Genomic DNA, 27,371 nt, shown 5'->3' with positions numbered 1-27,371 from the left:
ACCTTGGATAGCTGAGACTAATCAAAGCGACACAGAGCAGATCTCTAGGAGCTTGTCAACTGTCCCCGAATCTTTCAAGATCATGCCATGCAACTGTTAGGTTAACTTCACCCCGTCCAAATCAAAGGGAAATGGTAATCCCTATCAATTAGCGATTCTTGCCTTTTCGAACAAAACAAACCCCAACGACTTGGACCAAAGACCCCGGGAACGTTTCGTGAGACCCATGACAGTCCAACTATATAAGAGCATTAGCCTTTGAGACCCAGGTAGGCACGATTACTTGCTCACTAGCCTACTTGCATTCAAGCTTTCAGCTTGCAACTAGAATACATTACTGACTTAAGCATCGGAGTGACCTCGTCGGGTTAACCACCTCGAGTTCTTTGATCCTTTGTTTTACAACTTGGTCCAATTCGCTATGCAACTAGTATCCAGTTAATCTTCCAACTAGTTCTTGGCATCACATCAGAACTACATCAATGATTCAAGAATCATTGATTATTTTGCTGTTCGATTGACTGATTTTTGAGAAATTGGCAAATCAGTCAGAAATTAATTATTAAAATTGAGCTGATTCCGATTATTTTTTGATGATGTAGTATCTAAAATGAATAGGGAAGATGGTTTCTATAAACACAAAAAATCACTACTCATAATTACTACCAAACAACTCATAACCAATTTCTAAGAAATCAAGTGAGGTGGCAAGAATAATATCAAATAAGCAATTTCTGTGATTCATGAGAAATCAGAAATCCATGATTTTTTGAAAAATCTCATAAGAAAAATCAGCATCCATCCCAAACATCTCCTACGACAGTAGAGAGGGTAGAATTGTCATTTCGCGTTGATCCGGTGGCACTTAGCGTAATTATATGGCGATGAGGCATGAGCGTCATTTTGTCGAGTTCGCCCGTTTTTATCCGCGAGACTCACTGACTCACTGAAAGCGCGTGGAGATAAAAACGAGGCCCCGCAGAAGTTAATTTTGTTTCATCTCTAACGGTAGATAAAGCGAAAATCTAGCTTCATTTGCTCTTTTATTTTCTACTGTAATTTTAATGGTTAGAATGTATAAACTACTGCAGCTTCGGAGAATTTGTAGTAAGATGTCTGTTTGCTTTTCTTGTATTGATCTTTTTGTTTGTTCGATTTTTTCTATCGGAATTTAGGCGAGAACGAGCTGGATAGAAAGCTTTTAAAAGTCCGGAGGCGTGATTAAAGTAGACTCCCACTAATCTGAGTTTCAGATCTCTCTCATTGTGGAGCATTTTCGGATTTTCCTGCTTAATTTAGTTAGGTTCTGACAGTACGGTCTTCCGACTGACTGAAACTTCAAACTTTCTCCCCTCTCTCGAAACCGCTTGAGCGTGGAGCGGATTGTTTACTAACTTCAATCAAAACCGACAAATTCGCTGTCATTTGAAATCAGGAAGTCCGTATCTCTTTCGCGAACAGAAAACGTATGGAAATAAAGGATTTCGGAACTAATGAAGGAGTTGAGTTAGATCTGTGGATAGATTAGAGCTGTTCTTATTTTAGGGGAAAATGCGGTGGTTGAGGAGGTGATGGAGGCTGTGAATTCATTCTTCTGACATAAAAGCAGTGGAATTTTGACTCCGAGTTTTCATTGGATCCCGGGAGTTCCCGACAAAAATCGTGGCTGACTAAATTAGCTGAGCTTCGGTGTTTCAGGAGGAGCAATTATTTTGATTAATTCTGACAGGGGGCAGCATATTGAAGAATTAGCTTATAAGAGAGATTGGTCTTTAGTCAAAAATGGTGGGGAGAGAGAGTAATTTTTAGCGGAGACACTAAAACCAGCGGTTTCCTGACAAAATAGCGGAGTTTTATGCGTGTTTTTTTACTAACAGCCATAAAAAACAAAAACAAAACACCCCTTCGATTTGATTATCATCAATTTCTGGTTAAGTTTTAATCCAATATCTCTTTCCCCTTGTAGCCAACATATGTGAAAATAATAAAATGTCTCACAAAAATCCATTCTCTTTCAGACAATTTCTCGCTTAAATTCTTCTGTTAGTGAATAAAAAGATTTTTTTTTCCTTTTTCGTTCTTTCTGGGTCTTTAGAGAAAAGCTCGGAAAAAGAAAAGCATTTTTCACCGAGAGAGGTTGTTTTTGTGTTAATGTCTGTTAGTTCGCTTCTTAAACTCAACTTAGTACAACTGTAAAAGAAGCGGATTTGAAGGAAAGTCAGGGTAGGAGACAGACAGAGAGGTATGGCTGGAGGGTTGAATTTCTTTTCTTCCGTGATGATTTTACTGTTTTTTCTTCTTCAGCAAGAAAAAAGAAATTGATTTCTGGGAGGGTAATTAGTTCGGGTCAAAACCCCATTATCAAGCTTTCACACTTACTGTATGTTTGTCGGTAAAGGTTCCTCTGCTTCTCTTATAAAACGCCTAGTGTTCTTACCTTCTGTCGTTTTCTCTGATTCACAGAGGAGAAGAAGTGAGGGAGAGTGTCAACTGTAAAAATCCAACTCACTTGGAGAGATGTGCAATAAGAAGAAGAGGAGAAAGTAAACAAGTTAAAAAAAAAGGAAGAGGGATTAAAGAAAAATTGCAAATGAAGTACTGCTTAAAAGACAAATAGAGAGAGAGAGAGAGAGAGAGGAGAGAGAAAATAAAGAGGGGTCTGTTTGTAAAGCAAGAATTTTGCAATGTCAGAAAATTCTAAGGAGATAAAGACGGTAGAGCAGTGGAGATGGTCCGAAATGCAGGGTGTTGAGCTCACATCAGCTGAGGCGGGAGGATTTAAAGGGGAAGTGGAACCAACGCAAATAGAACTGAAAGTAGCCCAGAGATTGGAGGCTAGAGTAGTCCAAGGTTGTGAGGATAGAGGAGAGAAGGGGAAAATGGAGGCTTCTGAGGGGAACAAAGATACCGGGGAGAAGCCCGGTTCATCTCCTCCTTCAGTAGGGTTCGGTGAGCTCTTTAGATTTGCAGATGGGTTGGATTGTGTCTTAATGGCGATTGGTTCCGCTGGTGCTATCGTTCATGGCTGCTCGTTGCCGCTGTTCCTTCGATTCTTCGCCGATCTTGTGAATTCATTCGGGTCCAATGCTAACAATCAGGATAAGATGGTGCAGGAAGTTGTCAAGGTAACGATTACTGAACGCTCTGGTTTTTATGAAATTAAGTGTGTGTGTGTGTGTGTATGTGTGTGTGTTTGTTCATTGGGCTTGCTTTGAATGGATTGTGAGAACCCATCTTTGATTCGCTGTTTGAATTTGCAGTACGCATTCTACTTTCTTGTGGTAGGAGCAGCAATTTGGGCGTCTTCGTGGGCAGGTTCTTCGTTTGATCTTCTTGGGTAGTTGGGCTTTTAGTTTTATTGCTGTTTTAACTTGGATTATAATTGGAAGAAGTCGAAAATACTTGCAGAGATATCATGTTGGATGTGGACGGGAGAGAGACAATCGACCAAGTTGAGGATCAAGTACCTTGAAGCTACTTTGAATCAGGATGTGCAGTTCTTTGATACAGAGGTTCGAACTTCTGATATCATTTTCGCCATTAATACGGACGCCGTGCTGGTCCAAGATGCCATTAGCGAGAAGGTAAGAAAGAGAAACCCACGTCTAATTCTACGTTACTTTTCCTGCAATTGTTCTCTGATTGCACCCAATTGCTTCCTTTCCTTCTGCAGTTGGGTAATTTCTTGCATTACCTTGCAACCTTCGTTTCTGGGTTTGTGGTGGGTTTCACTGCAGTATGGCAACTAGCCCTCGTCACGCTTGCAGTCGTCCCTCTTATTGCCTTAATTGGAGCCATCCACACCACCACATTGGCCAAGCTCTCCTCCAAGAGTCAGGAAGCTCTTTCCCAAGGCGGAAACATTGCAGAACAGGTAGAGAAACAGAGCAAGTTTTCCCATTTGGCATTCTGGGTACTGGATTAAAAAATAGTGCACATTAATCAATAGAAACAGAAGATGTTCTTTATGGGTATTACTGATTTCAAGGAAAACTGCAGACTATTGTTCAAATCCGGACGGTTATGTCTTATGTTGGTGAATCAAGAGCATTAGAAGCTTACTCATCGGCATTAAGGGTTGCTCAGAAGCTTGGTTACAAGACCGGATTTGCAAAAGGAATAGGACTTGGAGCTACATACTTCACCGTTTTCTGTTGCTATGCCCTTCTTTTGTGGTATGGAGGTTATCTCGTTAGACACCACTTTACCAATGGAGGACTAGCCATTGCCACCATGTTCGCTGTTATGATAGGTGGACTGTAAGTGTTCGATCAGGCGTCCTCTTTGACATATTTGTCCATTTGAATGTTACATTTGTTTACTTTTCTTTTCTATTTTTATGAGAATAGCATTCGGTTCACAGGGCTCTCGGACAGTCCGCCCCGAGCATGGCAGCCTTCACAAAGGCAAGAGTTGCGGCTGCAAAGATCTTCCGCATCATTGATCACAAACCAAGTATTGACAGGAATAGTGAGTCGGGTTTGGAGTTGGAATCAGTTACAGGCCAGGTGGAGCTGAAGAATGTCGATTTCTCGTACCCCTCCAGGCCAGACATTCAGATCCTCTCGAACTTCTCCTTAATCGTTCCAGCCGGGAAGACCATAGCCTTGGTTGGAAGCAGTGGCTCTGGTAAGAGCACAGTCGTCTCCCTCATTGAAAGATTCTACGATCCTACTTCAGGTAATTAATACACCATTTTTTTTCCTCTAATTCAGTAAAACTGTAAATGAAATAAATGAAATAGGCTTCCTTTTATTAAATAAATTTAATTACTCTGCCATGGAAGCCAATTCTGTTCACGGATTTCATGTGCGTACTTATGGAGAGGTATTTTGGACCGCACAGGGCAAGTTCTGCTAGATGGGCACGACATAAAGGCACTCAAATTAAGATGGTTGAGGCAACAGATAGGGCTTGTGAGCCAGGAGCCTGCTTTATTTGCGACCACAATTAAAGAAAACATGCTCTTGGGTAGGCCAGAAGCAACCCAAGTTGAGATCGAAGAGGCAGCCAGGGTTGCTAATGCCCACTCGTTTATAGTCAAGCTTCCTGATGGCTATGACACTCTGGTTAGTACAAACCTTATCAATGAGTTAGGTTGAGGTTTAATAGCTTAATACAATAGAACCTAAAATATCTCACCTCCACAAGCATAATTTACAGGTTTACATTTCCAGGAATAGGATGGAGACCTTGATATCAATCATGGTTAAATGTAAAAGTAGTCTGGTTGATGATCTAAACCGCCGTCAGGTTGCATTAGGTTTTCCTTCTAAACTTGGCCTGATTAACTGGGCGGTCCGGATTCTCCCCTTGTCTGGTCATCCAAATTCTGAGCTCATACATGGCCATCTTAAATTAGAGTTTCAAATTAATAGATTTTAATCATTTTTTCATATGTTAGGCACATTCTTAGTCTTTGTACTGTTTAATAGGGGGAGATTTGTCAAATTCTTGGAAGGTGAACCTTGAACATGGACATGACTCTTTGGCAGGCCTTCTTAAAATAGACAATAACTTGGTTCAGTATCCATTTCAGCAGAAATAAATAAAACCCCCGTCTGATATTCACATGTACTGTTGACTGAAACCATGTGATGTGACCTTGTTTTAAACTAGTCTGAAATGGTTGAATTAATAAAAATAAAATAAAAAATTTAAATTCCGTTAGTTGACTGGACTGACCATTTAAAAATAGCAGTAAAAGTTCACACGGCAGTAGAAAATGAAAAAAATGTTTGATCTTTGGTACTAATTACTGAGAGGGAATGGTAAGCATGAAGTAAATTGCAGAAAAGAAAGACCAAATGGAAGCTAGGCTAGATTTCCTAGAGGCTAGAATATCAATGGTGGTGACAAGTAAACAAGTGTATGAACTATATGAAACGATAATTTGAAAATGGCAGGTTGGGGAGAGAGGCTTGCAACTCTCAGGAGGACAGAAGCAGAGAATTGCCATAGCAAGGGCAATGATGAAGAACCCAGCAATCCTGCTGCTGGACGAGGCAACAAGTGCCCTGGATTCAGAGTCAGAGAAGCTGGTGCAGGAGGCCCTTGACCGGTTCATGATAGGGAGGACAACTCTTGTCATTGCCCACCGGCTCTCTACCATCCGCAAGGCTGACCTTGTTGCTGTCCTCCAGCAAGGTGGTGTCTCTGAAATTGGGACCCATGATGAGCTCATTGCCAAAGGTGAAAATAGCGTCTACGCCAAGCTTATCCGCATGCAGGAAATGGCTCATGAGACTGCTCTTAACAATGCCAGGAAGAGCAGTGCAAGGTAATTTCCACAAACTCAGCAATGTGTTTTTTTTATTTTTTTTCTTTTCCTTGTCGATAATTTCTGTTTCTGTTTAGTAGTTTGTTCACTGCAAATATATTTAGTCATTCCCCAATATTGTTTAGATGATTTACATTTTACTGAAACTCTTAGGTAAAAATTTGGTTTTACTTTGGCAGACCTTCTAGCGCCAGGAACTCTGTAAGCTCGCCAATTATTGCCCGGAATTCTTCCTATGGCCGATCACCTTACTCACGACGACTCTCCGACTTCTCCACCTCTGATTTTAGTTTCTCAGTTGATGCCTCACATCCCAATTACCGGATGGAGAAGCTTGCCTTCAAGGAGCAAGCTAATTCCTTCTTGCGCCTTGCCAAGATGAATTCCCCTGAATGGACCTACGCCTTGTTTGGCTCTGTTGGGTCGGTTGTGTGTGGCTCTCTGAGCGCATTCTTTGCGTATGTCCTCAGTGCTGTCCTAAGCGTCTACTATAACCCAGACCATGCTTACATGAGTCGAGAGATTGGGAAATATTGCTATCTTTTGATTGGGGTTTCATCAGCAGCCCTTCTCTTCAACACCCTGCAACATTTCTTTTGGGATGTTGTGGGGGAGAATCTCACGAAGCGGGTGAGGGAGAAGATGCTGGAAGCTGTAATGAAGAACGAAATTGCATGGTTTGACCAAGAGGAGAACGAGAGTGCGAGGATTGCAGCCAGGCTATCTCTTGATGCCAACAACGTCCGATCAGCAATCGGAGATCGGATTTCGGTGATCATGCAGAACTCAGCCCTCATGCTTGTTGCTTGCACTGCAGGGTTCGTTTTGCAGTGGCGCCTTTCTCTGGTTCTTCTTGCTGTATTCCCTGTTGTTGTTGCTGCCACCGTTCTGCAGGTATGGATTTCCTTATTGTCGTGAATGCATGCCACTGTATTGGCAAAGCAAAAATTGTTCCGACTTGTTTTTCCCGCCTTGCAGAAAATGTTCATGAATGGCTTCTCCGGTGACTTAGAAGCTGCCCACGCCAAGGCAACACAGCTAGCAGGCGAGGCTGTGTCAAATGTCAGAACTGTGGCTGCATTCAATTCAGAGGCGAAAATCGTCAGCCTCTTCTCCTCCAACCTTGAGTCACCCCTGCGTCGCTGCTTTTGGAAGGGACAGATTGCTGGAAGTGGCTTTGGAGTAGCACAATTCTTACTCTATGCCTCCTACGCCCTTGGGCTGTGGTATGCAGCTTGGCTCGTAAAGCATGACATCTCTGATTTCTCAAAAACCATCAGAGTCTTCATGGTACTCATGGTGTCCGCCAATGGCGCTGCCGAGACACTGACCCTTGCTCCTGACTTCATCAAGGGAGGTCGAGCCATGCGCTCAGTCTTTGACCTCCTCGACCGCAGGACTGAAATTGAGCCCGACGATCCCGACTCGACTCCCGTCCCTGACCGCCTAAAAGGGGACGTAGAACTCAAGCACATCGACTTCAGCTACCCATCTCGCCCCGACGTGCAAATCTTCCGAGACCTCACTCTACGTGCCCGAGCGGGCAAAACGCTCGCCCTCGTTGGCCCGAGTGGGTGCGGCAAGAGCTCTGTCATTGCACTGGTGCAGCGATTCTACGAGCCATCATCAGGCAGGGTGCTGATTGATGGGAAGGACATAAGGAAATACAACCTCAAGTCAGTGAGAAGGCATATGGCAATGGTGCCACAAGAGCCTTGCCTGTTCGCGGCCACCATACATGACAACATTGCATACGGACGGGAGTCCGCCACAGAGGCCGAAGTGATCGAGGCTGCAACATTGGCAAATGCCCATAAGTTCATCTCATCGCTGCCGGACGGCTATCGAACCTGGGTGGGCGAGAGGGGTGTCCAGTTGTCGGGCGGGCAAAGGCAAAGGGTAGCCATAGCCCGGGCTTTTATAAGGAAAGCAGAGATCATGCTGCTTGACGAGGCCACCAGCGCGCTGGACGCCGAGTCGGAGAAATGCGTCCAGGAGGCCCTGGAGCGTGCATGTGCCGGAAGGACAACCATTGTGGTGGCGCACCGGCTGTCAACAATAAGGAACGCTCATGTCATCGCCGTGATCGACGATGGGAAGGTGGCAGAACAAGGGTCACACTCGCATTTGCTCAATCATTTCCCGGATGGTTGTTACGCCCGAATGATCCAGTTGCAGAGGTTTTCACACGCTGGGCAGGCCATAGGAATGGCACCAGCACCAGGCTCAACTTCTTCGGCACGTGCCAAGGACGACGATGAGAGAGAGAGAAGCCAAGTGAAATAATTAGTTTCACTTTTCACATCGCTGAAACTTGAAAGAAAGGGGAGGAGACTGGAATACTGTCAAAATTTTTCCTTCCTGGGCTCATGGCATGGGTTTTACAATATTAACATATGTTGGTGATATGTAATGTAATATAGTCTTTTGTTTTTGGTTTTGTACCCTAGTAGAGACTAGACTGTAGAGAGAGATAGATAGAGCTAGAAAGTAGAAGGCTAGAAGCGTTGTTTTGTTTTGTTCTGGTATTATATATAAAGAAATTGGCGGAAGGGAAAAATAACAATACATCGATTGGGAATTGGAAGTTGGAAGTCAAGAAGACAAGGAGAGCAGGCACCCCTCGTGTATGTAGTTTGTCCTGCCGCCATGTAATGGGTATTCAAAGGAAGGATCGCCGAAGATCGGTGCCGGGTCCACTCCATCACCATCTGCTACTTCCAAAATTATCACAAGGATGGGCATGGGACCCATTTCCCTTTCGTATTCAATGATGCCATTGGAATTGTGATGGAGATACCTTGGCTGAAAGTGATCCACCACATGTGATGTGATTCCAACTCTGTGGACTGTGGGCCTGTGGCCATGGCATCAACCGTGTAAACTGTCTGTCCCATCATTTTCTGATCCTAATGTTGGGACTTGGGAGTAGCCCAGTAGGGACTGAGCATCACTGCCTATGCCTAGTAGTAGTGTCTGTCTGGTGCGGGTTCTGTATATTTTGGGCATTTGGAAGGAATTTTGGATCTCTCTCTATCTCTCAGTGTAATTATTGTAAGCAATTATTATTTGGTGAACTATGAAGAGAAACGGGTAACCCACATCTCTCATCTCTCTACTCTACTTGGAGTGTGCTTTATTTATCCTCTACCCAAAAACACCTATCTAGTTTTGAATCCTGAAGGGGAACCCAGCTGGAGGTGGGCCCATGACAACTAGCTAGGCCTAGGGAGATGAGACTGTAGCTTGGGGTTGGCTTCACTTGACTCATAAGATCGTGTGAGAGTGGCCAGTGGGGTGGCTTTCATTTTTCCATTTAGAAAAGGAGAACAACTAGAAGTGGCAGACATGTGATTGCTTTGCACATACACAATTACCCTCTGAGAGTGCACACAGGGTCCAGGTTGGATCCAGACGCACCAATCGTAGCGTAGGTAGTGCCCTTGAGTTTGGCTAGGCTAGGAATAATGAGGATTTATATATGTAGTGGGAATAAGATGAGGAGACAGCATTAGCTTGGGTCATGTGGTGGTTGACCCGCTAGCACATGTTTAACCTCCCAGATAGGGGAACGTGTTGAGTAAAAGCAGGGAGAATGCACACATGACATGATCAAGGACTCCAAGAACTACAAGTGGTGACTGGGGTTCGTACCTGGCCTCGGTGGTGGGGTGTTGGTCCTCCACTCCTCCTGGTCACAATGCGTGTGAAATAAACATTGGAAATACAAGCCCATTACAAAGGGGGGAGGCGTACGCGTACCCTGCGGCTCCTTTGCTCCCAACTCCAAATCTTCTTTTTTGAGTTTGCTTATTTCAATCTTTGTTGGGTCAGGGTCTGAGATGAGTAGAGTTGGAGCAATTTTTCTTACTTGGATTACTGCAGGGAGGGTGGAGGCTGATTGATTATATCTGAGGCACTGTTCCCAAATATAAACTCCACCATACATTGGATGCAACTCTTGGATCACTGGATTTATGCAACCTTTGGGATAGCTGGCCGGCTCGCCTACAGACACGATGGAACCCAAGAAAAGATACTCTACGAAAACAAAATTTGGAATGAACCCCACCATCATATATACTCCTTTACCAGAAAGAAAAAAACAAGAAAACCTATCTGGAGCCGAGCATACACATGTTCTGCATGTTGCGGGTATGCTTTTTTAATTGAAAGAGAAAAAAAAAGTCATTGGTTGAGTAACTTCTGGTGCTCAGTAAAATTTAAGCAAACAACACTTAGAGATAAAATAATGGGTCTAGATGTTTAATCCTGCAGTTGTGGATAACGTTTTAAATTTCATCCTCGTTTTGATCTCTGCTTTAGTCTTTGTGGATGACAAAACCCTTGGTCTTAATGAGAAAACGTGGCATGTTTCTTTGTCTTGATTACCAATTTATCATTCAGTAATTTAGAACCATGGAATGGAAGTGGTCCTCCTGATTTAAAAAAGCAAAAAGATAGGCAGTCAACCCAACCCCAAGACGGGATCACTTAATATTTTTCAAATTTTCACCCTTCTGGCTCCGGGGTTCATAATTTCACATGCAATAAAGTTTCCCATGAGAATAGTTTCGGAATTCAATCAGAGTAGTTGAACCCCAACTACCAATTCCAGAAAGAATCGTTCGTTTAATTTTTCCATCAAGCGCGTCCGAATTCCTTTAAGTAAAAACTCTTCAAAACAAATCACATTGATGGATTCTCAAGGATACCATATGCCACAATTATCTCATACTTGGTAAATCAATTAAATGTTCCACTCCTTCCGCTCATACTTCTTAATGCATTACTTTATTGTTGTCTGGACTGTGTTGTCTGATGAATAAAGTTTGGATCAAACAAAGCTGATTGACAAGGACACAACAAAGGATAGGATACAAAGGGCTCCAGCAAGCAAAAAAAGATACCAATACATTGAGCTTCGTAAAATAATGGCTCACTGTTATCATTATTATCATCATTTAAGCCATGTCCCCACTACATGGGGTCGGCTACATGAATCCTGTTTTGCCACTCTATTCTGTCTAGTACCCTATCCATTGTTATATTATGAGCAGTAACTTCTTACTACAAGTCATGTCCATTTTGGTCTGCCCTTAGTCCTTTTAGTCCCTTCAATTTATAACAGATCACTTCTTATGCATGCTATAAATGGTATTCTAAGCATACGACCATCTTAATCTACTTTTTCTAATTTTATCACAACTACTTGAGCTCCTCATAGGTTCCTTTGGAACTGTTAATAACAGGGAAAAAGAAAAGAGAACAGCTTCTATTGAGTTTTACTATTGTTGATCTCAAATTGGCAGAAGGATAAAAGCAAACCATTTCAATCTAGTAAGGAATCTTCAACAAGAGAATCAGATATCTCAAACTAAAACAAAAAATTGGGCTCCTCACATAGACATCAGCTTTGGCCCATTGTCAGGCATCCCCATCCCGGCAGCTAAATCAGCATCCAGTTGAGTATGGGGTGCAGGTCCCATCATTTGCTTCAGTCTGTATCATCATGAAAGCAGGTTAATAGTTGATATAAATTGGTCATTATTGCTGGTATCGTAATATGAAGATCCTATATATGAAAAGCCTTTTTTCTTTTCTTTTTTTTTTTTTGAAGAAAGAATAACTGATACTTCATTAAACAAAAAGTGTGCATATGAGATGCTATAAAGCATGGAAAACAAAGGATGCACACTGAATTACAAGGAATCCAAACAAAATTTGAATTTGCTAGACCATCAGCAATTGAATTTAACCCCCTAAGAATCCAAACAAAATTTGACCTATGTATATAGCCTTGTTCAAGTAGTGAGCCAGCCTCCAAGGACCATCCTTTTCTCCTAACCATTTAACTGTGTTTGCAGAATCAACTTCAATGGTTAAACTCAAGAAACCCAAGCTCTGTCATTTCAAATCCCAGTAAGGGTCACCAGCACTTTAGTGTTAGTAGAGTTAACAGTCCTTATTGGGCCATAGAAAACCCAACAGAGACTTCCAACCCTCCCCCTGATCACACTACCTATACCAGAATTGCCCAAGTTCCCTAAAGCACTGCCATCAAAGTTTAATTTCAAAACCCTCTCCTGCTAAGAGGAAGGACCCTGGGGGATGGCCAGAATTTTGGGAGTAAAGAAAATTGACAACATTCCTCTGCAGGTCGTCACTCACAGATATTCCTCTAAACACCTCAGAGTTTACAGCCCTCATGTTACAAAGGTAAGCAAAATGGGAAATCAAATATTCAATAGGTCTGGCCTTGTCATCAAAAACTCGAATATTTCTTTCTTCCCAAACACCCCACTTTAGGGCATGAGCCACTGTGGCCCACTAATTTTTCCTCTCCAGCTAAGACCCCTACCTGATCATCAAAAGCACAATAGTGGGTATGATAATTACAACAAAACCCAAACCAAGGAATCAAAATGGACAGGTCAACTTGCAAAAAGTGCAAATCAGAAATGGCATGAGTTTAAGATTGAAATTTTGTCCTTAAAGGACAACCTGAACCTTGATCCAAGATGATTTCCTTTATGGTTTCCCTAGTACCATTTTTACTGCATGACCATGTGGTGGAGGCTAAAAGCAACCTGCTCAGGAAATGGTGATGGTGATTGCCTCAATGTTTTAAAATGCGGAGGTGTGATGCGAGGCATTCCACTACCTAGAGGCATGAGGTATAGTTCAAAACGAAAGAAGTGTAAGCCTCCTTAAGAGGAGGGGGAGGAGGAGGAAGAAGTGGAAGGAGGATACCATTTTCCTTTATTTTTTAAAAAAAATCTTCTATATTTAAAAGAATGAATATGTGTGACGCTAGCCGAAGGGGGAGGGGTCTTGTTGAAGTGGAGGTGAGTGATCCAGACCCCCTAGCACAAAAAAAGGGCTGCATTGAAAAGGGGTTGGGGGCTCTGGGGGGTGAAGCCCCCAGCCCACTTTCTTTCCCTTTTTCTTTTCTTTCTGTTCTCTTGTTTTCTTCTCTTTCTTTCTTCCCTTTCTTTTCCTTTCATTTCCTTTCTTTCTTTTTTTTTTGTCTTTTTGTATGAGGTGTGCATGAGGCATATGCCTCAGAGGTACCAACCAGGCATATGCCTCACACACCTTTTAAAACACTGGATTGCCTGTTATCCTAGTCCATGTATCATACCACAAGTGGGAGTCAAGGACATGCCTCAAACTGTACCAAATAGGTTCTGAGTTCCCAATACAAAAAATGAAATTCACTCATTAGTAAAACAAACAAACAAAATTACTTAATTTTATATCCATACCAAGTAAATGTATTTATTAGATTGAAAAACAAGATCCCCCTCCACAACAGCGGATTGTACAATCAAGGTTCAAAATATCAGAAGCGCCAAGTGTATCGGAAAGACAATTTTAAGAGACGTATCGGGATACACTTTGGATACACATGCGTATCGAAGAAAAACTAAGATAAACATAGAAACGCTTGGAAACACTATAAATACTTTAATAAATCATAAAAATACATCAATAATACTAAATATAAGACCTCAATGAGGTGTATATACAATAAACTAATATACTTTAATGGTTTTATGAAGAAATATATTGTAGTTAATTATAATTTCATTAAAAATCCTATGCTTAACTATAATTTATAAATTATAATTCTTAAATTTTAATGTTTTATGGCATGGGAAAAACCCAACTCTCTTATCCAACCATAAGCATTGGCACAACTTCTAAGTGAAAATATAACCAATAGTTATTTATTATTTATTTCCAAAAATTATAATAAATAAATAAACATTATATAATAGATTCAAAAAATAATTATTAAAAAAGAAATTTCAATTGCTTTGTGGATATGATAGATCTTCTATAGAATTATAATATATTCAATCATTGTGATCAAATGATAAAATATAATTAATTATTTGTTTATTTTTTAATTCTAAAAATACAAAAATAAAAAAAATAATTATTAGATAAGAAATTTCAATTGGTCCGTGGAAATGATAGATCATCTATAGAATTATAATATATTCAATTGTTGTGATCAAATGATAAAATATAATTAATTATTATTTATTTTTTATTTCTAAAAATATAAAAAATACTAAAGAAGAAATTTCAATTGCTCAATGGATATGATAGATAAATTCATAGATCTAAAACATATTTAGTCTTTATAGGCAGAGAAAAATTACATTTTCAAATTTTTTATTAATTTATATTTTGCCTAAATATCTCCATGAAATTTCCATAAATTTATTAATAGCACAGAAAAATGTGATTTTGAATGTAAGAAATGTAGATCAACATAAATTTAAACATTCAAGAAAAAAAGAAATCACAAGATATTATAAAAAATTGAAAAAACTTACCTATTTTTTCCATATTTTTTCAAAATTTGAAAATTTTTCAAAATAAAATTTATGATTCACACTTGTTGTTTGCAAATTTAGCACTCTAGGAATGAGGTTTGGAGTTTTAGAGTCATTTGGGGGTGAAAGAAGGTTTATTTCAAGGAAAATAAGTTTGCTTTTCTCCTTTTTTTTTCAGTTTTTGGTCGTATCTTTTTCGTTGATACGCTACCGATACGCCCCGATATACCCCTGATACACCTACGATACGCCCTGATACGGTCTTATACAGGTCCGATATGCATGAAAAAAAGACGAGATGTCTAATTTCCATGCATATCCCGTATCTGTTTGCGTATCGTATCAAAATTTTAAACCTTGTGTACAATACAAAGACAGTATATATATAGCAGGCCAAACCTCCAGAGCACATACAAAGATATTCTTTACACTGGTCCCCCAGCCCTGGATTACCTCATTCCAGGTTGTCCTTGTTTACTCCAGCCGTTGGCTAAACTGTCACCCAGGCTGTTTACCAATCTTGAGATCCCACCTGAATGAGCAGTTCATTAGCAGCCACTGCCATTGTTTCCCTTACCAGAAATCTTAGCGCCCAAGGTACAACATGGTCAAAAGTCGTCCATTTAAATTTCCTTCCACCTAGACACCTTCAAATAAAATGTTCTTCACTATCTAGAAAGCCTTTTTCCTTACCGTCCCCAATCCCCCCTCACCGGCAATTAAGAAAAAAAAAAATCTGATTATATGCTGTTTGGTTGTGCAATCTCCATGATTGTCAATCTCAACAAAAGTAATAAAATTAATGAACCAAATTTATTCAAAATAGTAATGCTCCATGCAGCTGTATGCTAAGTTGACCTTGAGGAAACTTGAGCTATGTCTACATTCTACAAAAGTAATAGTACATTTTTGTAAGTAAAATAAAATTTATTAACCAAAAAAGAACAACACAAGAAAGGTGCCAAAAAATCACCTAAGAGAAAAGAGAAAAATAAAACCCAACAAACAACCAAAACCAACTTGAAACCCTTATGGCCTTAAAAATGCCTCCAAAAGAAAAACTTCAAGAAAACACATCAATCTAAAGCTTACAACAGTTCACCAAACCATCCAACACCAACACCACCCAATCCCAAGCTAGCTACCAAACACTTACAACTGCAGGCTACCAAACACCAACTTAACACCGCACAGGACAAAACCTGCCTATTCAGCATTAGCAGTTTGAACAGAAACCACTCTACTCCTCTTAAAACCATTTTTAATTTCTTACCTTTTTGTTAGGCCCAACTTCAAATAAACCCCCTTTCAACCTAGCAAAGACTTTTGAAACCAGAATAGTTCAATAACTCTTCTGCCTTCTGAAACATCTACAGCATTAGGAATTTTTTTCAAGTTCATTCATCTCCTTCAAACTAGCTACGATCCTCTAGAATCACATTCTTAGTAAAGGTTTGATTTGCAACATCCTCTCCGCCCTCTCTGCAACCTCCCCTGTGACTTCGTATGAGCTAAAGCAGTACTATGAAATTATGGATAAATTATGAATCTTTTTTCCTTGCATTATAACCCTTCTCTTCACAAGTCACTAAATCATCTTTATTTTTCTCCCAACTTTTTTTTAGGAAAAAGGTAAAGTAATATTTATTCAAAGCAACACATACAAGCTGTGATCAGACCCAGAAAGGCAACCTGATAAACACAGCAATTACATACTCCACCAGGAGTTAGAACGAAAATACAACAGACAAATCCAAGTTCTAAACTCCTCAGAAGCTGACACCCAAGAGATTAACTTGCCCACAGCTTTCTGAATGAAGTCTTCTGGACTCTTAGCCTTATTAAAGAAAAAAACTACTGTTCCTCTCAGCCCAAATGCACCACAAGACAGCACTAGGAATACCTCCACACTAACTTCCTTTTCTTGCTTAGACCCTTGATATTCCAGCAACGGAGGAGCTCTTTTACCAATATTGGCATAGTCCAGCTGATGTTCATGGCTCTGAGAAAATAGTCCCACAACTGAGAAGAAAATGGGCAGTGAATGCACAGATGGTCTGTAGATTCAGAAACACTCCCACAAAGACCACAAGATAGAATCAATATCTGAATGCCCCGTCTCACAAGTTCTTTTTTTTTTTTTTTTGATCATCAAAAAAAACTTAGTTCTATTACCATTACCAACCTTAATTGAAATCCCATCCACTAAAACAGAATAGTTCTTCATTATCCCTTTCCAACTCTTTTCTCCAACTCTTTTTCTTCCAACTCCATGAAAACTTTCCTTGGAAATTCTTCCCCACCCAAGAAAAACTCCAAAGTTTTGCTGACTTTGATCTCTGTATTCACAACAGTTTCCATGTCAATAGATTCAACAACCTAGTGAGTTTCATCTAAGACCACCTCCTCTGCAAGTCCATCCTCATCTCCTCCCTCATCTTAACTCTTAGCACTATCAACCAAAGGCCATGTTCTATAATTCTTTTTTTTTTCTTTAATTTTGATCAATAACACAGAAATCAGAATTTTACCAAGATTAGAAAGAAACAGAATACAAGTTGTAGAAAAAAGCAAAACCATTACATAGTTAACCCCCCAACTATATTACAAGTGTGCCCAGAATATCTGTTGTCTCTGAACCCTTTGCTTAGCTAAAGTGTCTGCCAAGCTGTTAGCAGATCTTCTGACCCATCTAATTTGAACGTTCATATCTTTTGAAAGCCATTTAAAGCACCTGAACTCATTCCTCAGCTGCCAAATCTACCCTATACCTTTTTTCAGTCATTCCACTACTATCTTCAAATTACAATCACCTTCACTGATCAGCCTACTCACTCCTAATTCCTTGACTTTCTCAACCCCAAAGACTGCTGCTAGGAGTTCTGCTCTTACCGAATCACATACCTCTTCATCCGACATGAACTTTTTTTTTGGAAAAGGTAAAGTAATAATTATTAAGAAAAAGATACACACAGGAGGCTGAGATCAGTCCCAGAAATGGCTGACTGATCTAAAACAGCAATTACATGAGCCATCAAGAAACAGAAAATAACACATCTGATACATTACAATTTCTAAATTCAGCAGTCACAGGCAGCCACAAAAACAACTTGCCCACCAACTTCTGAGATAGATCCTCCAGACTAAGAGACTTGTCATTAAATACCCTTCTATTCCTCAGTCCAGATGCACCAGATAACCACAAATGGAATCAGCTTCCAGAGAACCTTCCTTTTCTTGCTCAACATGAACTTCTCAACCGAAATGTTCTTCTTCCTTGGAAAATGCAAATCATTCACAATTCTCCCATCTTCCAACACAAGCCATGGATTTCTATCACAGTCACCTACGTTCATTTCACCTTGCCTAGGGGACCACACCTCCAAGATTGTCACTTTAGTCCCTTGCTTTTGCACGAAATCACCTCAACTCCCATCAACTTCTCCAGATATCTTGCTATAGGATCAAGATTGCTTACATCCACCTCTTTTGTGTTTGTGTCACTGCCTTGTAGAAAGATACCTAAGCAAATGCTTCTGCCAATGCATCTGAAGCTGATGTTAGGGCTTGGCTGACTAGCTTGAGAATTGCTAAATCAATCCAAATCAAATCTCTTGTGGTCAAGGGGGACTCTAGGAATGCTATTGGCCGGGCAGTCCATGAAGAGAAGGACCCTTGGAGGCTCTATCTTCTTAATGGGATCCAAGACTTATCTTCCTCCTTTTCTTGTTTTCATAGATGGATACCAAGGGATCTGAATTCCAAGGCTGATTTTCTAGCTAAAGCAAGGGTTATTGGGCTTTATTGCAAGTTCAATGCCTATGTAATTTGGTTGGTCTTTTTGGGTTTGTTTTTGTGCTCTGCTTGTACATCCCCTCTCTTTTTGATTTTATTGAATGATATGAGTTACCTCTTCTCAGAGAGAGAGAGAGAGAAGCAAAAAATGTACATGGGAGCTGGGAGGATGTACAAAATTCTATGACTATAGCTATAATGCCCACATCCCTCAGCAAACAAAAAAATATCAGCACATACAGCTTTTTCTGATCTAGCAAGGCTGTCAGCCATCCAATTTAGTTCTCACAATATCCATCTAACCTGGACAGAAATGGAAACACAAATCTTCCACCTGCTTCCAAGGACACTTGCTAATCCCCCTACCCCCCCCCCCCCTAGTTAGTTAAATTTGCAAAGCCTCCAACGAGTAGGGGTGCAACTCGAGTTTGCCCAAGTTAGCATTTTACACTGCTTCGGGTTTGAACCTTTGGGCCGGGCCCAAAAATCTTGACAAAAGGCCAACCTGAGCCCATCCATGATGCACCCCTACCAAAAAGAGAGGGCAACCTTAATCTTATGATAATAGAAGCACTAACTTTGAAGCAAAAAAAAAAAAAATAGAAGCAATAACAAGTAACAAGTAGCACTAGGACCTCAACTTTAGTAGAATCAGCATCATCTATGGAACCAACCACCTTAGAACCAAATCAAGCATCAACGTGAGCAAGAATAACTCTCCTAAGGCCCTGTTTGATGATTAAGGACTTGTTAAAAGAAAAGTGCTTATATTGACACAAATGACAATTTTAACCCTCACTTTGCTCATACATATATACAATGCTTTTCACATGTTATGCTATACATTTTAACTAAGAGTCCACATGGACCCACACGTGAATCGCCATGTAAACCAAATAACAATAACAATAACAATAATAATAATAACAATAATAATAATAATAAATAACAATTATAAATAATCCTAATAAATAATAAATAATAAATACTCTGGCCTCCCTCTCCATCTCATACTTCTTCCTTTTCTTCTTCAGAACACCCCCCCCGAAATCCACTATTCATCATCTTCCTTACAACACAGAACCAACAGTAACGGTGAATCCATTCCGATCTCCACCTCCAATCTCTCATCTCTCTTTTTTCTCCCACACCATCTCTCTTCTTTTTTTCTTCTTCTCCCTAGTCTTCACTCTTTCCCTTTCCCTGTTCTTCATCATCGTTGCAGCGGCGAGTTCAAACTAGTAACAGTGGTGAGTGGCGGTGTTGAACAAGAACGATGGCTGAGGAAGAAAAAACAGATTTGCGATCCCAGAGTTCGAATGGCAAGACTGAGGACTAAGGAAGAAAAACAGGAATGGTGAGTGGCAAGGCTGTATACCAGCAACCAAATTTGGGTTTCGATCCCTGAGTTCGATCTCTGTGGCAGTGTATTCGACCTTTGTGGAGTTTCAAGTTAAAAAAAAAAAAAAAAAAAAAAAACTAGAAAGTAACTTCATGTAGATCTGCGAAACCCAGAAAAAAATTAACCTTTTGTCGTTGGTTAGTTCAAGTGTAGATCTGCTAAAAAACAGACAATTCAAGTAGATCTACGAAGAACAGAGAGTTCAAGTTAGAAAAAAAAAAACTAAAAAAAATGATTAAATGAGAAAAATAACTTCAGAAAATAGAAGAAAGTGGCCAAATGACAGGTCCGCCGGCCACTTTTCGTCACCGCCGATGGTCGCTGGTGGACCTACAACTAGTGCGCCGCTACCTGGTAAAAGAGATGTTCGAATGAATGGAGAAAAAAGTATAACCGTCACATGGGGGTATTTTTAGGTATTACAAAAAATTATTAGGGACTGGAGGCACGCCTCTAGGTGTACACTGGAATTGTGTTGCCACCAATGTTTTAAAAGGCATGGGAGGCATACACCTGGAGGCACACCTCTAGGCAAGGTGCCTCCAAAATGCCCTAAGGTGTATGCCAGAGGCAGTGATGCCTCTGAGGCACATACCTCAGGTCCATGAGGTACACGCCTCATACACCTTTTGCATGAGGCATGCTGGAGGTGTACACCTCATAGAAAAAGGTAGGAAGAAAGAAAAGGAAAGGGAAAGAAAGAAAAGAAAAAGGAGAAAAGAAAGAAAATGAAACAAAAAATAAAAATAAAAAGATGAAATCCCCCTTACTCTTCTTCCTCCTCATCCCCCTCCTCTTAAGGAGGCTTATGCCTCCTTGTGCTCGGGAGGCTTACACCTCTTATGTTCTGAACTATGCCTCACACCCCCTCCACATTCTACAAACATTGCTCCAAAAAATCCTCAAATAAATTAATAATGCTACTATATCAACTAAAATACCTGGAATAACTTTCAAGGTAAATACATTTCAGTCATCACTAGCTTTGGCCATGGAAACTAAATACAACTTAACAAGATGTAAGTACTTCCATAACCAAAATAGAATATGCAGAGTAGAGTACCATTAATAGACACATATTACTACATGGTATGAACACGGATATCTACCATATGTACAGACATACATTATTCACTATACAGTGTTTGGTACCAGGATTTACAAGTGAATGATAACATTCCTGCATAGAATAAGAAAATAATTAAAAAGAATAATAAGTCCACTATTCATGGAAGAAGAGGACACCTCTTCAAAGATAAATATATCCTACATTCCCAGAGTCCTTGAATACCAAGCAGATGATAGAATTGACCATGCAATCTAACCCAAGACAGAGCTATGATCTAATTTCCGGGGTAGTAATAAGGGCCCAACAAAATATAGACATAAAATTATCAGTTTCCAACCTAATACGAAAATTGTTCTTATCCAAGAAGCCCTGAGACATTCCAATTCACATATTTGCTTCTCAACTGCACAGACTGCAGGAGAAATTTGCCTCAACTCTTTGGATATCCCGCTTGAGAATTGAGATCTTTCTTTGGTTACTGATCCTCCACTGCACCACCAACTATAAGTCCTAATATATGGACCCTCCAGTAACAATGACTTGTTTACTCGAAAATGATAATAAAGAACAATCAAGACCTAGTTAGAGCCAATAATTAAAATGAAAATACAAAAGAAAGCCACTTGCTTACCGTTTCTTGTGGCGTTTCGTTCTGAAATGCTCGTCCCCCACGGACACATTCGAAAAATATCGACTGAGGAAAAAGAGACAACATTAATAAAAAGAAATAGAGAGAGAAAGAGAGGAAAAAAAGGAGCCAGAAAATAAAACCCATATCACAAAGTCGGGAAAGAAAAGGGTAAACGAGTCTTACTCGCAGTGCAAGCAGTAGTACTGACCCATCCCAGGAAGATCTTCATCCAGGGGAAGCGGCTTCTTCTCCCCATCTGGCTTCCGAAGCTCCTCATAAACCATATCATCGCGTGATGGAATCAATTAGTTAGAAAAATTTTCGAATTAGGTAAAAGAAGCATAGACCCGAAGCATAGACCAAGAAAACATTCGAGGGCATTGACAAAATTCTACAGAGAAAAGGATATCTTTGACAAGGAACTTGGTCCGGCGAGCAGATTTGTGAGAAAGCCTTCTCTTCTTCACTTTCCGATGAGGGCATTTACCACCCATGCTTGGTTCTTTGCCCCTCTCTCTCTCTCCCTCAATTACTCTGAAGCCGAGAAACCGAATTCTGTCTCTTGCGTTTAAACACTAGAAACACACGGACAAGAATAGAAGGTTTTTAGTGGGAGAGGGAAAAACAAAATCTCGATGCGTGCATTTTCGTTAGCGTAAAATTTTTAAAACTACCCTTATAATTTAGCTAATTGATGAATTTTACCTTGGATTGTAGAGAAACGAAAAAAATAGGAAAGAGAGTATAGTTTTCTTTACCTTCTAATATTACTGTTTACTATTGTTTTAGAGTAATTATAAGGGAGGGTCCGTTTGATTCGTGATCGGAATCGAAATAAGAATCTCTTAAAATCAGAATCGAAATGGTCTATTCTCTTTCGATTCAAATAGGAATTGGATTCCGATTGATGCTGTTTGGTTCATTAAGAGACTAGAATCGGAATCAGCCATGATTTTCAATTTTACCTCTAATAAAAATAAAAAAATAAAAAATACATAAAAACACCGAAAATTTTGCAGGAAATGCAAAAATTACAATAATTTTATAGCAAATTCAAAAAAAAAGTGCATGAAAACTTTGTAGCAAATTAAAAAATTTTGCTTGTATCCACCGCTTCTTCAAATATCTCCCCCGTCTCATCGTTAATCCACCCATACTCGCTCATGCCTCCAACTAAACCCACGGAGTTCCCTCCCTTGAGGGAGAGCCGCAATGTCAGCCGACGTCGAGATGACGGTGACGAGAGTTGCAACACTTGACATAGACAAAGGGCCTCATCTGGGTGCCCATTTTGGGAGTAAGCAACGAGCATGGAATTCCTGAAGACCACATCTCTTACCAGAATGTTGTCAAAGACTCAACATGCAGTCATTACACATCCACACTTGGCATACATGTCAATAAGCGCAGCCCCTACAAAGACGTCCCATTCCCATCCTGCCCGTATGACGTGACAATGGATCTCTCTCCCTTGTTGTAGCGTAGGGAGGGCGAAGCATGCCTTGAGGACGAAGGGGAAAGCAAGTTGTCAGGGTGGAGACCATAATCAAACATTTGGTGGTAAAGGGAGAGAGTGGCTTGATGGGGTCGATTCCAAGCATAGCCTTGAATGAGAACGTTCCAAAGGAAGACGTTGTCTTTAGGAATTCTGTCGAACAAGCAGTGGGCATGGGGTAAATGGTTGCAAACCGAGTAGAGATTAACAAGTTTGGTGGCTACAATGGTGCTCAAACCGATGCCCGTAACGAGGAGGTGCGCGCGGATTTGCTTCTCGGGCTCGATTGCTTTTCCCTCAAAAAGAGACTGGAGGAGTGATGCGTAGTGGTGGCTAGCAATAGCAGAAGATGATGATGGTGAAGTTGGGCCACGGTGGTGGTGGAGATCATAGAGGATGTATGATTCTCGACAAAGGCACGAATGGCAAATTTGGGGAGATTCTTTGCCAAGGTGGAACCCTGGTGTACCCGGCATCTTCCTTTTGAATTGCACGTCCAAAAAGTGAAAAAGAAATGGGAATCACATTATGGGGGAGGGGGTCGGGAATGGCCACATTCCGCCTATCTATTCCATTCTGGCCAATCAAACATCTGGAATTGGGGAGATTCTTTGCCAAGGTGGAACCCTGGTGTACCCGGCATCTTCCTTTTGAATTGCACGTCCAAAAAGTGAAAAAGAAATGGGAATCACATTATGGGGGGAGGGGGTCGGGAATGGCCACATTCCGCCTATCTATTCCATTCTGGTCAATCAAACATCTGGAAATGGAATGACTCATTCCGATTCCGATTCCAGGGTCCTATTCCCTCAAACCAAACAGACCTTAAGTTTTCTAACAATTGTTTAAAACCTCTTCAATTGTTAACTTTTCGTTACACTCGGTCACATGTGACATTACATCACGTGATTGATATTTTTTCAAAAATATCTCTTTCGCACACAATGGACCGTTAAATGAAGCCATTGACATTGCTGCAACTATGGTTCTTCTCTCTCATCTCTCATTTTGGTTCTCCCCCGGTCGCACAAGTCCTCAGATTATGACAGTGGTGGTGATTCGAGTTCAAATGCGCCTTGCTCCTAGTTCCACAATGGCATCTATATTCTCCTGGTTTGAGGAGTGAGGTGGATTTTCATTCAACTGATTACAGGCTGAACGTCGGCACCAGTTACAGGTTGAACAAAGAAATGAAGGGAAGAGGCAAGAGCAGCTCCAGAAGTGGAAGAAGTAGAATCAAAGAGGAAGGGGCCTGTAGTTGAGTCGACATGATTCAACTCCCCCCTTCCTGGCATGATGGGATCTTATTCTCACAAATGGGCACCTTACAGTAACATCCACCGTGCATTGGGAGATGAAACATCTCCTGTGAATTATATCTAATAAGTACGAGAAATGTTCTCAATGCATGATAGAATGTGCATGTGAGGAACAGAACCAGTCTCCTTGCCAAATGCTACCAGCTCCTCTCCCTGCATAGTGGAATTTGAACACTTATCGCAGGTCACCCATCGTTCTCTCCTAAACGAGATTCTCGTGTTCACCAACGCCTAGAATTTGTCATTCACCCCAAGGCATCTACCAACCTACGAATCTGTGAGGCCTACAGCTGCTGCCATGCCAAAAATCACCCAAACGCATTTACCAGCCCATGCATCTATGGCTCATTCCAAAGCAATTCCGGATTGGACCTCACTGCTCCAAACGTTTCCACCAAAGCACATGTCCCGTTGATCACTCCACCCGAAGATCTGCAAGTAACGCCCACCTCCAGTCATAATACTGAAGCCCCCGCTACAGATGAGATGACACACGCTCATGGTCCAACTATGACTATTGCCATGGGACCCGTACTTGAACCTGCATCTGATGAGGGCGAATCCAATGGGTTGAAGGTCTATCAATCCATTCATATTCAGGGATGTGATTCTGTTCTCAACTTGATGGACGTAATTGGCGACAGCTGCAACGATTCCATTAGTCGATGTTGTCCAACTACAAAGGTTTTAATTCACTAATGTTAATGTCTCGTTTTTAAAATTAAATAAATAATAATGGGTAAAATAATCTTTTTCATTTTTCTGTTAACAGACGTTAATGACAAGGACTTAGTCGATTGTCAAAAAAACCTAAAGATACGTTAATGAATAAATAGTAAAGGTAAAATTAATCAATTAACTAAACCATAAAGATATTTTAAGAAATTTATCCTTAAAAAAAGGGGAAATTTCAACTATTCATACAATTTGCACAAATTCCTTAAATAACCCATACCCTTAATTTATTTCATAACTGAACACTAACATATATATATGAAAATGTCAAATTTACCCTTTATTATTCTTCAAATTTTCAAAAACATACCACACCTTCTCAATACTCAATACAGTGCGACAGTAGCAAAACCCTCGATATCTATAAAGGGTAGCTGGCTCTAATAAGTTGGAGATGATCTGAACCACAACCACTGCAACGTGGTCTTCAATTCGATGACTTCTTCATTGGTGTCCAGTCCACGGTATATTGTAAGCATCGATGCAAATGCAAAACCAAGTAATTAATGCAGCAGATGCCGGCAGCCAAAAGTTAAGTTGAGTCCCATTTCCATTAACTAAATACTATATGCATAAAAATGGCAAATGAGCTTCTGCAAACTGTCATCATTGGAGTTTGATTCACCAACCCATGTAATGCCATTGCTTTGTCTACAATTTTTCTGGCGATAGGATGGATCGGAAGCACTCCATTGTTATGGTCTAACACAGACTTAGCCTTGTCTATACTTGGCAGGCTTTATGTTAAGAGACATCATCGTCATTTTTGTCAGTGAGATTATTGGAAAATCTTATGTCATTTTCAAGCAAACCACCAAAAGTTTAACATACTCTTTGAGGAGGGGTGATTGACCTCCTTGGGTGCTTTACCTTAGCACTCATTGACCAACATCCCTTGCAGGGCAGCCCTAGTTAATGGCTAGCATGACTACCAGGGTTCTTCATGGGGACAGTGCATGGATCGGCATTGCACCACCGACACTCAAGGGAGGCTTGGCATGCGGGCCTGGCCTAAGCATGACCCTTCACCACGCCAGCCCCTTGCCTAAGCTGAATGTGTTATCCCGTTACCCCTAACGCACGGGTGTGTTCCAGCCCAGCGGTTGCCTATCATCAATGGCACATCGGGTGCCTACATCATCGACATATAGGAGACCCTTCACATCAGCGCCAAGTCGCCTCACATCATGGCCTTCCCCCTTTAGCATTTAAGAGGCGCCTCCCATGGACCGGCAAGAGCCAATCAAGAGCCCCGACCATCCGACTTGAGGTCATGATCCAATGCTACTGACCTTGGTGGAGCCATCATTGGACAATTCCTAGCCCTAAACATACAAAAGGCATGTCCCGACCTGCCTTGGCCTGGACGCCGCACAGGTTTCTTCTGCTGCAGAACTACCCCCGTGACACCATCCCATCATTGGGATTGTATAGAGAACTCTTCCTTCAACTCTGCTCTTGAATTCTACTTTGAACCAAATTTCTGGTACCCTCCGGTTGGCTAGTCTCTTTCATATCTTCATTCTTTTAGGCCTGCAAGTTCAATTCTTGGCTCAAGGGATATCAATGCTTGTGTTTATACTCGTTTGCAACTGTGATACAGATGGTGGGCTCATCTCCACTCCCTTCTTCTTCTTCTTCTTCTTCTTCTTAGAATGACTAATAAAGTAATAGAAACACAGCCATTTTTAATGAATTTTAGATCCACTTAGACTGGGAAATTTTGTGTTTATGCTTAACAAAATATTGAGAATAGATGCAACAAACTGGGTCAAGGGAGAACTTATGAACTACAAGCATTTTTTTATATGATTTCCTTCCACAGTAACCATTCTCTTACACTAATCTCAGATAATGCAACAACCAATAAAAAATGAGAACGTAATAACAATCAAGTTCATGCTTGATCACTCCTTATCTCGGGCATAAATGTGTGGTTGTCCTAAAAGTAAGAACTAGTTAGCTAAAAATAACAACAAATGTAGAGTTAGAAATGTGGTCTCTATAAGGTGTTGTATCTTTGAATCTATTGGACCCTACTGTGGTGCGGTTGAAATTACATGGTTTGAATCACACCACAATCCCTAAGGCTCAGTTTGGCAGGAGTACAAATACAAATATGTAGAGTGTAAAACCTTGTATTTTGTACAGTGTAAATACAAATACAAATATGTACAGTACAAATACATACAGAATAATACAAAATATAAGGTTTTGCACTCTACATATTTGTACTTGTACTCCTACCAAACTGAGACTAAGGTATTTTGCACTGTGGTGTGGATGTATGTACA

The 27,371-nt window shown here is 40.7% G+C and overlaps 2 protein-coding genes across 4 annotated transcripts; one reads left to right on the top strand and one right to left on the bottom strand.

The window, feature by feature from the left end:
• Window positions 1-955: 955 nt before the first annotated feature.
• LOC148870901 (ABC transporter B family member 1) lies at window positions 956-9,383 on the top strand. Of its 2 annotated transcripts, XM_088969513.1 has the most exons (11): window positions 956-1,008; window positions 2,464-3,125; window positions 3,261-3,315; window positions 3,409-3,584; window positions 3,674-3,874; window positions 4,000-4,259; window positions 4,364-4,680; window positions 4,846-5,069; window positions 5,907-6,280; window positions 6,460-7,174; window positions 7,259-9,383. In XM_088969513.1, the coding sequence occupies exons 2-11, from the start codon at window positions 2,685-2,687 to the stop codon at window positions 8,564-8,566; spliced, it is 4,071 nt and encodes a 1,356-aa protein (XP_088825639.1). In that variant the 5' UTR covers window positions 956-1,008; window positions 2,464-2,684; the 3' UTR covers window positions 8,567-9,383. The 2 variants fall into 2 exon arrangements, with proteins under 2 accessions (XP_088825639.1, XP_088825638.1); XM_088969512.1 differs by lacking the exon at window positions 956-1,008 and having other exon boundaries at window positions 2,322-3,125.
• A 2,143-nt stretch (window positions 9,384-11,526) lies between these two features.
• On the bottom strand, window positions 11,527-22,476 carry LOC148870900 (uncharacterized). Of its 2 annotated transcripts, none has more exons than XM_088967428.1 (5): window positions 22,287-22,476; window positions 21,938-22,103; window positions 21,712-21,820; window positions 21,529-21,591; window positions 11,527-11,782 (listed from the first exon to the last, which is right to left on the bottom strand). In XM_088967428.1, exons 2-5 carry the CDS (start codon window positions 22,020-22,022, stop codon window positions 11,680-11,682), a joined length of 360 nt encoding a protein of 119 aa, XP_088823554.1. In that variant the 5' UTR covers window positions 22,023-22,103; window positions 22,287-22,476; the 3' UTR covers window positions 11,527-11,679. The 2 variants fall into 2 exon arrangements, with proteins under 2 accessions (XP_088823554.1, XP_088823555.1); XM_088967429.1 differs by having other exon boundaries at window positions 22,234-22,291.
• Between the last annotated feature and the right edge of the window lie 4,895 nt (window positions 22,477-27,371).

Source organism: Nelumbo lutea, chromosome 2, assembly GCF_056320005.1.
Source record: "Nelumbo lutea isolate HS-2025 chromosome 2, American lotus-T2T, whole genome shotgun sequence".
In the NCBI taxonomy this organism is placed as follows: Eukaryota; Viridiplantae; Streptophyta; class Magnoliopsida; order Proteales; family Nelumbonaceae; genus Nelumbo; species Nelumbo lutea.
Note: the sequence above shows the minus strand (reverse complement) of the source record. Positions and strands in the feature narration are given on the sequence as shown.

What these genes read in the sequence shown, in the direction of transcription:
- LOC148870900 (XM_088967428.1), bottom strand. Translation starts at nt 22,022, where the DNA reads ATGGGTGGTAAATGCCCTCATCGGAAAGTGAAGAAGAGAAGGCTTTCT. An exon ending in TACTACTGCTTGCACTGCGA is followed by an intron (nt 21,592 to 21,711) that starts GTAAGACTCGTT and finishes CTTTTTCCTCAG; the next exon opens with TCGATATTTTTCGAATGTGT. An exon ending in ACGAAACGCCACAAGAAACG is followed by an intron (nt 11,783 to 21,528) that starts GTAAGCAAGTGG and finishes ATGATGATACAG; the next exon opens with ACTGAAGCAAATGATGGGAC.
- LOC148870901 (XM_088969513.1), top strand. Translation starts at nt 2,685, where the DNA reads ATGTCAGAAAATTCTAAGGAGATAAAGACGGTAGAGCAGTGGAGATGG. An exon ending in AAGATGCCATTAGCGAGAAG is followed by an intron (nt 3,585 to 3,673) that starts GTAAGAAAGAGA and finishes TTCCTTCTGCAG; the next exon opens with TTGGGTAATTTCTTGCATTA. An exon ending in CTGATGGCTATGACACTCTG is followed by an intron (nt 5,070 to 5,906) that starts GTTAGTACAAAC and finishes TGAAAATGGCAG; the next exon opens with GTTGGGGAGAGAGGCTTGCA.